General features: G+C 49.2%; 1 protein-coding gene across 1 annotated transcript in view; it reads left to right on the top strand.

The window, feature by feature from the left end:
- Positions 1-14,209, top strand: part of DMAP1 (DNA methyltransferase 1 associated protein 1) — a 69,542-nt gene that overhangs the window by 46,612 nt on the left and 8,721 nt on the right. The window contains 3 exon segments of the mRNA XM_056533154.1: positions 3,787-3,859; positions 9,998-10,122; positions 10,124-10,285. Coding sequence (XP_056389129.1) covers positions 3,787-3,859; positions 9,998-10,122; positions 10,124-10,285 — 360 coding nt within the window.

Genomic DNA, 14,209 nt, shown 5'->3' with positions numbered 1-14,209 from the left:
GCCAATGAAGTCTCTCCACGCGGAAGAGAGAGCAGCGCCAAAAAAAGAAAAATTGGTGGAAAGATTAATTGATTATATTTAGAGGGCGGAGGATGTGCACACGGCGCAGCGTGACGGAGCGTGCAGAGGTAGAGTGCAGGTGTGGATCCTCCGCCTGTGCAGTATCTTCCTAATCCTAAAATTAAGTCTCCAAATATCTTGTTTCTTAAAGGGGCAGCGTCTTATTTAAGCCGTGTAATCTTCTGCCCCTTTTCTAATAAACTTTGCACGGAATTGATTTTTCCGCGTTCACCAGTTTTTTGCCATAGAAAAGTCAAACGTGCAACTTTTTGTTACTTCTGGCAATAAAGTGGGTGGGGCTTAGCCTGGAGGGTGTGGCTTCCCACAGCCTGACACATTTACTATAAGTTATATAAACTTTGGCGCATGAACAGCGACTCCTAATAAACTTGGCACCTTTCACTCCAATGCACGTAAACTTCAGTCTTAAAGAGGCGCGGCCATTGTGAAAAACTTTGCATGTAAAAAGGCTTCTTATAATTACATCTATAATACAATTATAAATACATTTAGTCTACAAAAATTGTAACTGCAAATTTCCGCCACTAGGGGTCGCCTGTCTTTATCCAGACAAACTGGTCTGAATTTTGCATACAAAATGCCAATATCTATATGTATGTTCCCATACCATGCAAATTTATAACATTAAAGAAAAACCAAGTATTCTGGGACACAAATGTCAATCTTTATTGTTTAGAAAAAAAGACATACATTAAAAAAACGGCACAAAATGCCAAGATGGTCCTACAAATACACAACCGGAGGTCCATAGAGCAAGGGGTTAATCCCCCCAAAAATACCTGTATATACAGATAGCTAAAAAAGTCTGCTTTGTAATAACAAAAATGTCCCAACTAGTGGCTGCACCCAGTGAGGTAACAGCCATATACATTTATACACATAGAAGATGAAGTTAATAACCTCTTGCTATGTGTATAAATGTATATGGTCTGAATTTTGCAACATATTGGATACCGATCGTAAAGCGCGCCAGTGTAGGAGATCACCACCGTATGAGCTACAGGGAGTGCGCGCACACCGGCAGTACAGACGTATTTGGCTAAACCCTCCCCCCGCTGAGAGGCCGTACCCCACATCGCTATGAGGCGCGGAGGAGTCTGCAGCCGAGCAATAGAGCCGGAACGTCCCTAATGAAGCGATCAGGTGACCGGGTAGACCTCCAGGGGCAGCAGCCATGGTCTCCCCTACTTTGGACACTTCAGCAGCTGCAGAACTACAACTCCCAACATGCTCCTGGCTATCTGGTCATGCTGGGAGTTGTAGTATTGCTAATACTAGGGGAGATGTGAGGAGGCAGCATAATGAGGGAGGGGGCGGAGACCTGCAGTGTAATAAAAAAATTAAAATAAAGGCGCTAGACATAAAATAAGATGCACATGGTCAGGATTAGGCGCTGAGGGGGTCACTTCATGTTTGCACTGACAGGTACGCGTAAACAATTTCCCTCCTTTGTGTCACTATTTGTAAGATCTCTGCTGCTGTCAGTGGATGGAAAGTGAGAATTTATTCATTTATTCTTTATTTTATTCTATTCATTCTGTATTTTTATTCATTCTTTTATTTTATTCATCATTTTAATTTTTTTATTTTTAAATGTCTTTATCTTTATAAATCCAAAGGCTTAACGCTCTTCACAGCTGAGTTTTTGTTACAATGTACTAGTGCAGGTGAGGGCAGTCGTCCCGGGTTCCTTCTCCTCTGCACTATATATAATACATTGTGACCCTCAGCCCGTGGATGGTTCCATTCACTGACAGGAAGCAGAGGTATTGAGAACTGACACATTAAAGGGATTGTCGTTCTTTTAGCCAACGTTTCCCCCCCCCCCATCCAATCTGACACGGAGCGTGCAGAGAGGGCACCACCGGCTGGGTCGTCAGGTTACCATGGCAACTAAGACACCCAGAAAGTACCACGGGCCCCTCAGACATAATAGGAGCCGCGCACAGTGCTGCTTATTGGCAGATACATGGATTCCAGGGCATGCTGGGAGTTGTAGTTTTGCAACAGCCCCATGTACCCTGGATGGGAAACATTAGCTCAAAACATAAAGTGCTGCTGTGACAGCTGCAAAACTACAACTCCCAGCATGCCCTGGAATCCATGTAGCCACCAACAAGCAGCACTGGGTACTTTCTGGGTGTCTCATAGTTGCTATAGTAACCAGTCAGCCCAACCTCCCTTTGGCCAGTTTTTCACAACTAGTGTGCCTCCAGCTGTTACAAAACTACAACTCCCAGCATGCCTGGACATTCTTAGGCCAGTGATTCCAAACCAGGATGCCTCCACCTGTTACAAAACTACAACTCCAAGCATGCCCGGACAGCCTTTGGGTGTCCAGGCATGCTGGGAGTTGTAGTTTTGCAACAGCTGGAGGCACACAAGTTGGGGAAACACTGGCCTTTGGCTGTCCGGGCATGCTGGGAGTTGTAGTTTTGCAACAGCTGGAGGCACACAAGTTGGGGAAACACTGGCCATTGGCTGTCCGGGCATGCTGGGAGTTGTAGTTTTGCAACAGCTGGAGACACATTTGTCCGGCACCACTGTTGGTTATGAGCAGACTATATCATGTGAGGTGGGGGCCCCCTTTCCTGCCTCTTTACGGTTTGTCGCTGTGCAGTCACTCCGCCGGTCGCCTTTGATGCTGCGCAGAGCGGAGCCGTTTCCAGCCCGGTACAATGGCAGCTGCCGAGGTTGAGTCTGCGCTGACACCTGAGGCGCGGAGCCTCTGAATAGCGCAGTAGCGGCCGGTCGGGCAGTGGCCACTTACTCCTTGTCTAATTATTCACACGACGCCGAGTCCACCGCGCTTTGTAAGAATCAAAGTGGCCGCCAGTTGCCGGTGAATAGGTGCCGAAGCCGCCGTCTCCATGGCCTTCTGACGCCGCGGAAATTTAGTCCGCGGCGCCGGCTGTGATCTTCCTCCGTGTAAATCAATCGGTAACAAGTGTCTGATAAGTCATCTCCTATTTTTTTTTTTTTTTTTTTTTTAATGAGTACTGATAATTCGTTTTACGGCGCTCGGCGCCCCCCCTCCCCCGCTGCTTTCTGCTCCGCCGGCGCTTACTCCTTGCTCCCCGTCTTTTGTGGGCTTCGGGCCGCACTTCTGTGTCGAGTCTAACTTCTCGCCTCTTTGTTATATCACCTGCTTAAATGAATCCCCCGCCGCTCGGGGGTCCGCCGGAGAAAGTGCGCCCTGCCCTCGAAGGATGAGAGAGAGGAAAAAAAAAAAAAACACTGCTAAATGGGAACGCCGCATCAAACGGGGCCATTGTGCACCAGACATCCTGCCGGCGCGCGCCTTTCATCTTCAGCCCACTGCAGGAAGTAGTTTTGCGCTGAACTTTCTCCCCCGCGCCTCTTTGTTAGGGGGTTTTGGTTACGGCAGACGATTGCAAAGAAATCCGCACTGACTCCACCGGGGGAAGGGTGGGCGCGCGCACCTCATTGTGCAGCCAAAAGGAATACCGGGCGCAAGGCGCCCGGTATTCCTTTTGGCTGCACAATGAGGTGCGCGCGCCCACCCTTCCCCCGGCGTAGTGAGTGCGGTGTCCCCCCAGCGTTGCTCCCCGCTCCCTCTACCCCTCATATCTTTCTTCCTTTCATTCTTTCCTATATAAAGGATCCGTCTGCCTTTTGAACTAGGATCCGCCGGTGAGGCCTGACACAGCCGTGCGGCTCATTCTCTACCTTTTGTATTTGCAGATGAAGCTTCCCAGCTCAGTCGGACAGAAGAAGATTAAAGCTCTGGATCAGATGCTGGCGGAACTCGGAGTAGGTGAGTTTGGGAAGAGGAAAAAAAAAAAAAACACGTAGCGTGGGGGGGGGGGGAGCGGGATCCGAGTCGCGGCGGCGGCTTCTTTTGTAGTCCTGACGGACTCAGTTTTTTTATTCTCCGCTAATACAGAGAGTTTGCAGATGTAGCGAAACCCGCGGCGTTAGAATACACGTGCGACACGTCGGGGGGGTAAAATGGGACGACGCATCCCAAGTGCGGGACGGGGGCAATTGTGCACGTGACACGGAGATCAGGACGCAGTCGCCGGGATCTAAATTTCATCCGTTTTTCGGTTGCAGCTTTGCAGGCGTTGACCTCGATGTTAATCGATGGCGACTGAATTTTTAAAGTTAAATCCCAAGTCACGTGACGCTTGGGATTTGACGTCATAAAAGGTTTCGTCGCCATCGGTTATCGTGGAGGTGACGCCTGCAGAGAGCGGTAGCCCCCACTATAAAGTGACGATTTCCAACCGGTCGCTGCTCCAGCTGTGGCAGAACTACAACTCCCAGCATGTCCTGACAGCCTATAACTGAGGCGTCTTCTGTGTCATGTTTTTCGCCCACCTGTACGCCAACACCCCTCAGCTGGCAGGGCATGCTGGGAGTTGTAGTTTTGCAACAGCTGGAGGGCCGCAAATTGGGGATAACTGGATGGAAGAATGCACTATTTCCAAGACTTCTGGTTTGTTTCCATTCACTGACAGCAAGCAGAAGTTAAAGGGATTATCACAGATTATAACTTCTATCCTCCCCACAGAATATCTCCAGGATTAGTGATCAGTATCTGGTTGTGAGGCCGAGGGGGGAGGGGGGGAGGGGTGTGTGTGTGTGTGTGTGTGTGTGTGTGTGTGTGTGGCGCCGAGGGCTGTGTGTGTGTGTGTGTGTGTGTGTGTGGCGCCGAGGGCTGTGTGTGTGTGTGTGTGTGTGTGTGTGTGTGTGTGGCGCCGAGGGCTGTGTGTGTGTGTGTGTGTGTGTGTGTGTGTGAGAGAGGCCGAGGGCTGTGTGTGTGTGAGAGAGGCCGAGGGCTGTGTGTGTGTGTGTGTGTGTGTGTGTGTGTGTGTGTGTGTGGCCGAGGGCTGTGTGTGTGTGTGTGTGTGTGTGTGTGTGTGGCGCCGAGGGCTGTGTGTGTGTGTGTGTGTGTGTGTGTGTGAGAGAGGCCGAGGGCTGTGTGTGTGTGAGAGAGGCCGAGGGCTGTGTGTGTGTGTGTGTGTGTGTGTGTGTGTGTGTGTGTGTGTGTGGCCGAGGGCTGTGTGTGTGTGTGTGTGTGTGTGGCCGAGGGCTGTGTGTGTGTGTGTGTGTGTGAGAGAGGCCGAGGGCTGTGTGTGTGTGAGAGAGGCCGAGGGCTGTGTGTGTGTGTGTGTGTGTGTGTGTGTGTGTGTGTGGCCGAGGGCTGTGTGTGTGTGTGTGTGTGTGGCCGAGGGCTGTGTGTGTGTGTGTGTGTGTGTGGCCGAGGGCTGTGTGTGTGTGTGTGTGTGTGTGTGTGTGTGTGTGTGTGTGAGAGAGAGGCCGAGGGCTGTGTGTGTGTGTGTGTGTGTGTGTGTGTGTGGCCGAGGGCTGTAGGTGCAGTATAGTCCGCCCCCCCCCCCCCATTATTAGGTGCAGTATAGTTCCCCCACATGTGTGTGCGAGTGTGAGGCCGAGGGCTGTGTGTGTGTGTGAGGCCGAGGGCTATGTGTGTGAGGCCGAGGGCTATGTGTGTGTGGCCGAGGGCTGTGTGTGTGGCCGAGGGCTGTGTGTGTGTGAGGCCGAGGGCTGTGTGTGTGTGTGTGTGTGAGGCCGAGGGCTGTGTGTGTGTGTGTGTGTGTGTGTGTGTGTGTGTGTGGCCGAGGGCTGTGTGTGTGTGTGTGGCCGAGGGCTATGTGTGTGTGGCCGAGGGCTGTGTGTGTGTGAGGCCGAGGGCTGTGTGTGTGTGTGTGTGTGTGTGTGTGTGTGTGTGGCCGAGGGCTGTGTGTGTGAGTGAGGCCGAGGGCTGTGTGTGTGTGAGTGAGGCCGAGGGCTGTGTGTGTGTGTGTGTGTGTGTGTGTGTGTGGCTGAGGGCTGTGTGTGAGGATGTGTGTGAGTGTGAGGCCGAAGGGTGTGTGTGTGTGTGTGTGTGTGTGAGTGAGAGAGAGGCCGAGGGCTGTGTGTGTGTGAGGCCGAGGGGTGTGTGTGTGTGAGGCCGAGGGGTGTGTGTGTGTGTGTGTGTGTGTGTGTGTGTGTGTGTGTGTGTGTGTGGATGTGTGTGTGTGTGTGGCCGAGGGCTGTGTGTGTGTGAGGCCGAGGGGTGTGTGTGTGTGTGTGTGTGTGTGTGTGTGTGTGAGGCCGAGGGCTGTGTGTGTGAGTGTGTGTGTGTGTGAGAGAGAGAGAGGCTGTGGGTGGGTGTGTGTGTGAGAGGCCGAGGGCTGTGTGTGTGTGTGTGTGAGGCCGAGGGCTGTGTGTGTGTGAGGCTGAGGGTGTGTGTGTGTGTGTGTGTGTGTGTGTGTGTGTGTGTGTGTGTGTGTGTGTGTGTGTGTGGCTGGCTGAGGGCTGTGTGTGAGGATGTGTGTGTGTGTGTGTGTGGCCGAGGGCTGTATGTGCAGTATAGTCCGTCCGTCCCCCCCCCATTATTAGGTGCAGTATAGTTCCCCCACGTGTGTGTGTGTGTGTGTGTGAGGCCGAGGGCTGTGTGTGTGTGTGTGAGTGAGAGAGAGGCCGAGGGCTGTGTGTGTGTGTGTGTGTGTGTGTGTGTGTGTGAGAGTGAGTGAGGCCGAGGGCTGTGAGTGGGTGTGTGTGTGAGAGGCCGAGGGCTGTGTGTGAGGCCGAGGGGTGTGTGTGTGAGTGTGAGGCCGAAGGCTGTGTGTGTGTGTGTGAGTGTGTGAGAGAGAGGCCGAGGGCTGTGTGTGAGTGGCCGAGGGCTGTGTGTGAGTGGCCGAGGGCTGTGTGTGAGTGGCCGAGGGCTGTGTGTGTGAGTGCCCGAGGGGTGTGTGTGTGTGGCCGAGGGCTGTGTGTGTGTGTGGCCGAGGGCTGTGTGTGTGGCCGAGGGCTGTGTGTGTGTGGCCGAGGGCTGTGTGTGTGTGTGTGAGTGAGGCCGAGGGCTGTGGGTGGGTGTGTGTGTGAGAGGCCGAGGGCTGTGTGTGTGTGAGGCTGAGGGGTGTGTGTGTGTGTGTGTGTGTGAGGCTGAAGGCTGTGTGTGTGTGAGAGAGGCTGAAGGCTGTGTGTGTGTGAGAGAGGCCGAGGGCTGTGTGTGTGTGTGTGAGGCTGTGTGTGTGTGTGTGTGTGGCCGAGGGCTGTGTGTGTGTGAGGCTGTGTGTGTGTGTGTGTGGGTGTGGCCGAGGGCTGTGTGTGGGTGAGGCCGAGGGGTGTGTGTGTGTGTGTGGGGGTGAGGCCGAGGGCTGTGTGTGTGTGTGTGTGTGTGAGGCCGAGTGCTGTGTGTGTGTGAGGCCGAGGGCTGTGTGTGTGTGTGTGGGGGTGAGGCCGAGGGCTGTGTGTGTGTGAGGCTGAGGGGTGTGTGTGTGTGTGTGTGAGGCTGAAGGCTGTGTGTGTGTGAGAGAGGCCGAGGGCTGTGTGTGTGTGTGTGAGGCTGTGTGTGTGTGTGTGTGTGTGTGGCCGAGGGCTGTGTGTGTGTGTGTGTGTGTGTGTGTGGCCGAGGGCTGTGTGTGTGTGTGTGTGTGTGAGGCCGAGGGCTGTGTGTGTGTGTGTGTGTGTGTGTGTGGGGGTGAGGCCGAGGCCGAGGGCTGTGTGTGTGTGAGGCCGTGGTGTGTGTGTGTGTGTGGCCGAGGGCTGTGTGTGTGTGTGTGTGTGAGTGAGGCTGAGGGCTGTGTGTGTGTGAAGCCGAGGGCTGTAGGTGCAGTACAGTTCCCCCACATTAGGTGCAGTACAGTTCCCCCACATTAGGTGCAGTACAGTTCCCCCACATTAGGTGCAGTACAGTTCCCCCACATTAGGTGCAGTACAGTTCCCCCACATTAGGTGCAGTACAGTTCCCCCACATTAGGTGCAGTACAGTTCCCCCACATTAGGTGCAGTACAGTTCCCCCACATTAGGTGCAGTACAGTTCCCCCACATTAGTGCAGTACAGTTCCCCCACATTAGGTGCAGTACAGTTCCCCCACATTAGGTGCAGTACAGTTCCCCCACATTAGGTGCAGTACAGTTTCCCCCAACATTAGGTGCAGTACAGTTCCCCCACATTAGGTGCAGTACAGTTCCCCCACATTAGGTGCAGTACAGTTCCCCCCACATTAGGTGCAGTACAGTTCCCCCACATTAGGTGCAGTACAGTTCCCCCACATTAGGTGCAGTACAGTTCCCCCACATTAGGTGCAGTACAGTTCCCCCCACATTAGGTGCAGTATAGTTCCCCCACATTAGGTGCAGTATAGTTCCCCCACATTAGGTGCAGTATAGTTCCCCCCAATAGGTGCAGTATAGTCCCCCCACATTAGGTGCAGTATAGTCCCCCCCCCCCACATTAGGTGCAGTATAGTTCCCCCACATTAGGTGCAGTATAGTTCCCCCCACATTAGGTGCAGTAATAGTTCCCCCACATTAGGTGCAGTATAGTTCCCCCACATTAGGTGCAGTATAGTCCCCCCCACATTAGGTGCAGTATAGTCCCCCCCCCCCACATTAGTGCAGTATAGTTCCCCCACATTAGGTGCAGTATAGTTCCCCCACATTAGGTGCAGTATAGTTCCCCCACATTAGGTGCAGTATAGTTCCCCCCACATTAGGTGCAGTATAGTCCCCCCCCCCCACATTAGGTGCAGTATAGTCCCCCCCCCCACATAGGTGCAGTATAGTCCCCCCCCCCCCCCACATTAGGTGCAGTATAGTCCCCCCCCCCCCCACATTAGGTGCAGTATAGTCCCCCCCCCCCACATTAGGTGCAGTATAGTCCCCCCCCCCCACATTAGGTGCAGTATAGTCCCCACATTAGGTGCAGTATAGTCCCCCACATTAGGTGCAGTATAGTCCCCCCCCCCCCACATTAGGTGCAGTATAGTCCCCCCCCCCACATTAGGTGCAGTATAGTCCCCCCCCCCCCCACTTTAGGTGCAGTATAGTCCCCCCCCCCCACATTAGGTGCAGTATAGTCCCCCCCCCCCACATTAGGTGCAGTATAGTCCCCCCCCCCCCCCCACATTAGGTGCAGTATAGTCCCCCCCCCCACATTAGGTGCAGTATAGTTCCCCCCCCCCCCACATTAGGTGCAGTATAGGTTCCCCCCCCACATTAGGTGCAGTATAGTTCCCCCCCCCCACATTAGGTGCAGTATAGTTCCCCCCCCACATTAGGTGCAGTATAGTTCCCCCCCCACATTAGGTGCAGTATAGTCCCCCCCCCCCACATTAGGTGCAGTATAGTCCCCCCCCCCCACATTAGGTGCAGTATAGTCCCCCCCCCCCCACATTAGGTGCAGTATAGTCCCCCCCCCCACATTAGGTGCAGTATAGTCCCCCCCCCCCCACATTAGGTGCAGTATAGTTCCCCCCCCCCCCCACATTAGGTGCAGTATAGTTTCCCCCACATAGGTCCAGTATAGCTACGTCAGTGACATCGCTGCATGCGCTACCTCCCGGCGGCCCCTGCGTTTTTAAAGTTAACGCGGGGCCACAGCAAGGTAACCGGGGCATCCTTGTGTCCCGAAAAAATCTTTCGGGACACAGGGATGTCCCGAATGAGCTGATGGCTAACTCTGGCTGTGTGCCCACAGAGGGGGTCGGCGTGCCACAGGGTCGCCATCACTGCCCTAACACCTATCCTGGGGAATGGGGCCCCCCTGTCCTGTCCTGGGGAATGGGGCCCCCCTGTCCTGTCCTGGGGAATGGGGCCCCCCCTGTCCTGTCCTGGGGAATGGGGCCCCCCCTGTCCTGTCCTGGGGAATGGAGCCCCCCTGTCCTGTCCTGGGGAATGGGGCCCCCCTGTCCTGTCCTGGGGAATGGGGCCCCCTCACCACCAGTCAGGGCTTTATTCTCTTCCAGCAGGACGGTGGTAACGGAAGCGGGGAGCGCCGGGACAAGTTGTTTCGTGCGGCTTAGCGCACTTATTAATAATAATAATTATAATAATAATAAATGGGCTTTTAGGAAAGGTTTCGGTTGCTTTGAGCCCCTGAAGCTCCTGTGATTGGCCGGGACGAGATGCTGTATGATCATGTGATGTGTTTCTCCCTAGATCTGAACCCGATGCCGACCGAGGACATTGTGCAGATGTTCAATGAATTGCGCAGCGATCTGGTCCTGCTCTACGAGCTCAAACAAGCCTTCTCCAACTGCGAATACGAGCTACAGATGCTCCGCCCACCGCTACGAGGCGCTATCTAAAACTGGGACCACCGCCATGGCCGCACTGGTAGAGGGCTCCAGCGGGGAGAGCCAGGCGCCGATCAGCACTGAGGAGATCAAACTGGAAGGGAAGGACCCCATTATAGATGTCGTGGGGGCCCCTCTGACCCCCAACTCGGTGAGTGTGTAATAACCAGCAGAGACGCCAAGAACTGAACTGATCATAGAGGAGGAGAGGGGCGCTGCTGAGCACACGAGGGGAACATGTATCCACGGCAAAATGAGAAAACAAGGCGCCGCTGATCCCCTTACAGATACTATTCACTGCAGCCAGGAAGAGAGGAGCAGAGGGGCGGTATTATCCACGTGGATTCCCAGACGATATAATACATCAATAATTCTTGTATATAGGAGCAGTATTATAGTAGTTATATTGTATATAGGAGCAGTATTATAGTAGTTATATTCTTGTATATAGGAGCAGTATTATAGTAGTTATATTCTTGTATATAGGAGGCAGTATTATAGTAGTTATATTCTTGTATATAGGAGCAGTATTATAGTAGTTATATTATTGTATATAGGAGGCAGTATTATAAGTAGTTATATTCTTATATATAGGAGCAGTATTATAGTAGTTATATTCTTGTATATAGGAGGCAGTATTATAGTAGTTATATTCTTGTATATAGGAGCAGTATTATAGTAGGTTATATTCTTGTATATAGGAGCAGTATTATAGTAGTTATATTCTTGTATATAGGAGCAGTATTATAGTAGTTATATTCTTGTATATAGGAGCAGTATTATAGTAGTTATATTCATTGTATATAGGAGCAGTATTATAGTAGTTATATTCTTGTATATAGGAGCAGTATTATAGTAGTTATATTCTTGTAATATAGGAGCAGTATTATAGTAGTTATATTCTTGTGTATATATAGGAGCAGTATTATAGTAGTTATATTCTTGTATATAGGAGGCAGTATTATAGTAGTTATATTCTTGTATATAGGAGCAGTATTATAGTAGTTATATTCTTGTATATAGGAGGCAGTATTATAGTAGATATATTCTTGTATATAGGAGCAGTATTATAGTAGTTATATTCTTGTATATAGGAGCAGTATTATAGGAGTTATATTCTTGTATATAGGAGGCAGTATTATAGTAGTTATATTCTTGTATATAGGAGGCAGTATTATAGTAGATATATTCTTGTATATAGGAGCAGTATTATAGTAGTTATATTCTTGTATATAGGAGCAGTATTATAGGAGTTATATTCTTGTATATAGGGGCAGTATTATAGGAGTTATATCTTGTATATAGGAGGCAGTATTATAGTAGTTATATTCTTGTACATAGAAGCAGTATTATAGTAGTTATATTCTTGTATATAGGGGCAGTATTATAGGAGTTATATTCTTGTATATAGGAGCAGTATTATAGTAGTATATCCTTGTACATAGAAGCAGTATTATAGTAGTTATATTCTTGTATATAGGGCAGTATTATAGGAGTTATATTCTTGTATATAGGAGCAGTATTATAGTAGTTATATTCTTGTATATAGATGGCAGTATTATAGTAGTTATATTCCTGTATATAGGAGCAGTATTATAGTAGTTATATTCTTGTATATAGGAGCAGTATTATAGTAGTTATATTCTTGTATATAGGAGCAGTATTATAGTAGTTATATTCTTGTATATAGGAGGCAGTATTATAGTAATTATATTCTTGTATGTAGGTGCAGTATTATAGGAGTTATATTCTTGTATATAGGAGCAGTATTATAGGAGTTATATTCTTGTATATAGTATCAGTATTATAGGAGTTATATTCTTGTATATAGGATCAGTATTATAGGAGTTATATTCTTGTATATAGGAGCAGTATTATAGTAGTTATATTCTTGTATATAGGGGCAGTATTATAGTAGTTATATTCTTGTATATAGGAGGGCAGTATTATAGTAGTTATATTCTTGTATATAGGAGGCAGTATTATAGTAGTTATATTCTTGTATATATGAGGCAGTATTATAGTAGTTATATTCTTGTATATATGAGCAGTATTATAGTAGTTATATTCTTGTATATAGGAGCAGTATTATAGTAGTTATATTCTTGTATATAGGAGCAGTATTATAGTAGTTATAGTCTTGTATATAGGAGACAGTATTATAGTAGTTATAGTCTTGTATATAGGAGGCAGTATTATAGTAGTTATAGTCTTGTATATAGGGGCAGTATTATAGTAGCTATATTCTTGTATATAGGAGCAGTATTATAGTAGTTATATTCTTGTATATAGGAGGCAGTATTATAGTAGTTATATTCTTGTATATAGGAGCAGTATTATAGTAGTTATATTCTTGTATATAGGAGGCAGTATTATAGTAGTTATATTCTTGTATATAGGAGCAGTATTATAGTAGTTATATTCTTGTATATAGGAGCAGTATTATAGTAGATATATTCTTGTATATAGGAGCAGTATTATAGTAGATATATTCTTGTATATAGGAGCAGTATTATAGTAGTTATATTCTTGTATATAGGGGCAGTATTATAGTAGTTATATTCTTGTATATAGGAGCAGTATTATAGTAGTTATATTCTTGTATATAGGAGCAGTATTATAGTAGTTATATTCTTGTATATAGGGGCAGTATTATAGTAGTTATATTCTTGTACATAGGAGCAGTATTATAGTAGTTATATTCTTGTATATAGGAGCAGTATTATAGGAGTTATATTCTTGTATATAGGAGCAGTATTATAGGAGTTATATTTTTGTATATAGGAGCGGTATTATAGTGGTTATATCCTTATATAGAAGCAGCATTAATATTTCCTGGTATTACTGTGATGTCAGCAGGTGCCGTGCAGTATCAGGACAGTGTATGCTCTGGAGCACAGTATTACTTCCCCCCAAATGCTCTGGAGCGCAGTATGACTTCCTCCCGGATGCTCTGGAGCGCAGTATGACTTCCTCCCGGATGCTCTGGAGCGCAGTATGACTTCCTCCCGGATGCTCTGGAGCGCAGTATGACTTCCTCCCGGATGCTCTATAGCACAGTATGACTTCCCCCCCCCCCCCCCCCCCCCGATGCTCTATAGCACAGTATGACTTCCCCCGGATGCTCTATAGCGCAGTATGACTTCCCCCGGATGCTCTGGAGCACAGTATAACTTCCCCCGGATGCTCTGGAGCCCAGTATGACTTCCCCGGATGCTCTGGAGCACAGTATAACTTCCCCCGGATGCTGCGTGTTGTCTCTGGTCACTTGTCCTTCGTGTTCCTCTTTCCATTGCGCCATTCTTGCAGCTGATTACCGATCAGGTGAACAAATAATGTGATGGAGTTTTCTATATTTTAATCGTCCTATCGGCGCCTCTGAGGGACCCCATGGAAACGTGGCCTCGGGGGCTCTCAGGAAATAATCATTCCTCCCGCCCTGCAGCCGATCCTCCTGTTTAATCCACATCTCGCTGGCAGCTGCTTAAGCCCCTACAATAGAGAGTCCACCGATCGGCTGATAAGCGGCGGCCCACTTCATACACATGCAAGATGTACGGTGATTTACAAGGAGATTGAAGGGTCTTATCTGTGGGCTGCAGAGACGACACGTTAATCTGGGGGGGCTCCGCGCTTATCTCCAGGTAGGACGTCCGCCCCCAGGAATATCTCATCCACAATGTATTCTGTGCCAATGTTCAGGGTCCTGGAGGGGCAGCAGCAGGATCCTCACCCCTATTGATCGGGTCAGAGGTTTACACCAAAAGAATTGCCCCCGAAAGACCGTGGTAAATCAGCGTCCATGTCATGTGATCAATAGCAGAACTGAATCCATTTACATTGTAAGCAGCAAATGCCGATATATTCAGGGTTCACCAGCTCTATTATATGATGTGGGCGCGAATATCAGTCTATAGTGACGGAATATACAGAGGAGGAGTCACCTGTACATGGACTATACAGGAGGAGGAGGAGGTCACCTGTACACTGACTATACAGGAGGAGGAGTCACCCGTAACATGGAACTAGACAGGAGGAGGAGCTCCACCCTGTACATGACCTAGACAGGAGGAGG

This window comes from Hyla sarda, chromosome 7 (genome assembly GCF_029499605.1).
Source record: "Hyla sarda isolate aHylSar1 chromosome 7, aHylSar1.hap1, whole genome shotgun sequence".
Lineage (NCBI taxonomy): Eukaryota > Metazoa > Chordata > Amphibia > Anura > Hylidae > Hyla > Hyla sarda.
Note: the sequence above shows the minus strand (reverse complement) of the source record. Positions and strands in the feature narration are given on the sequence as shown.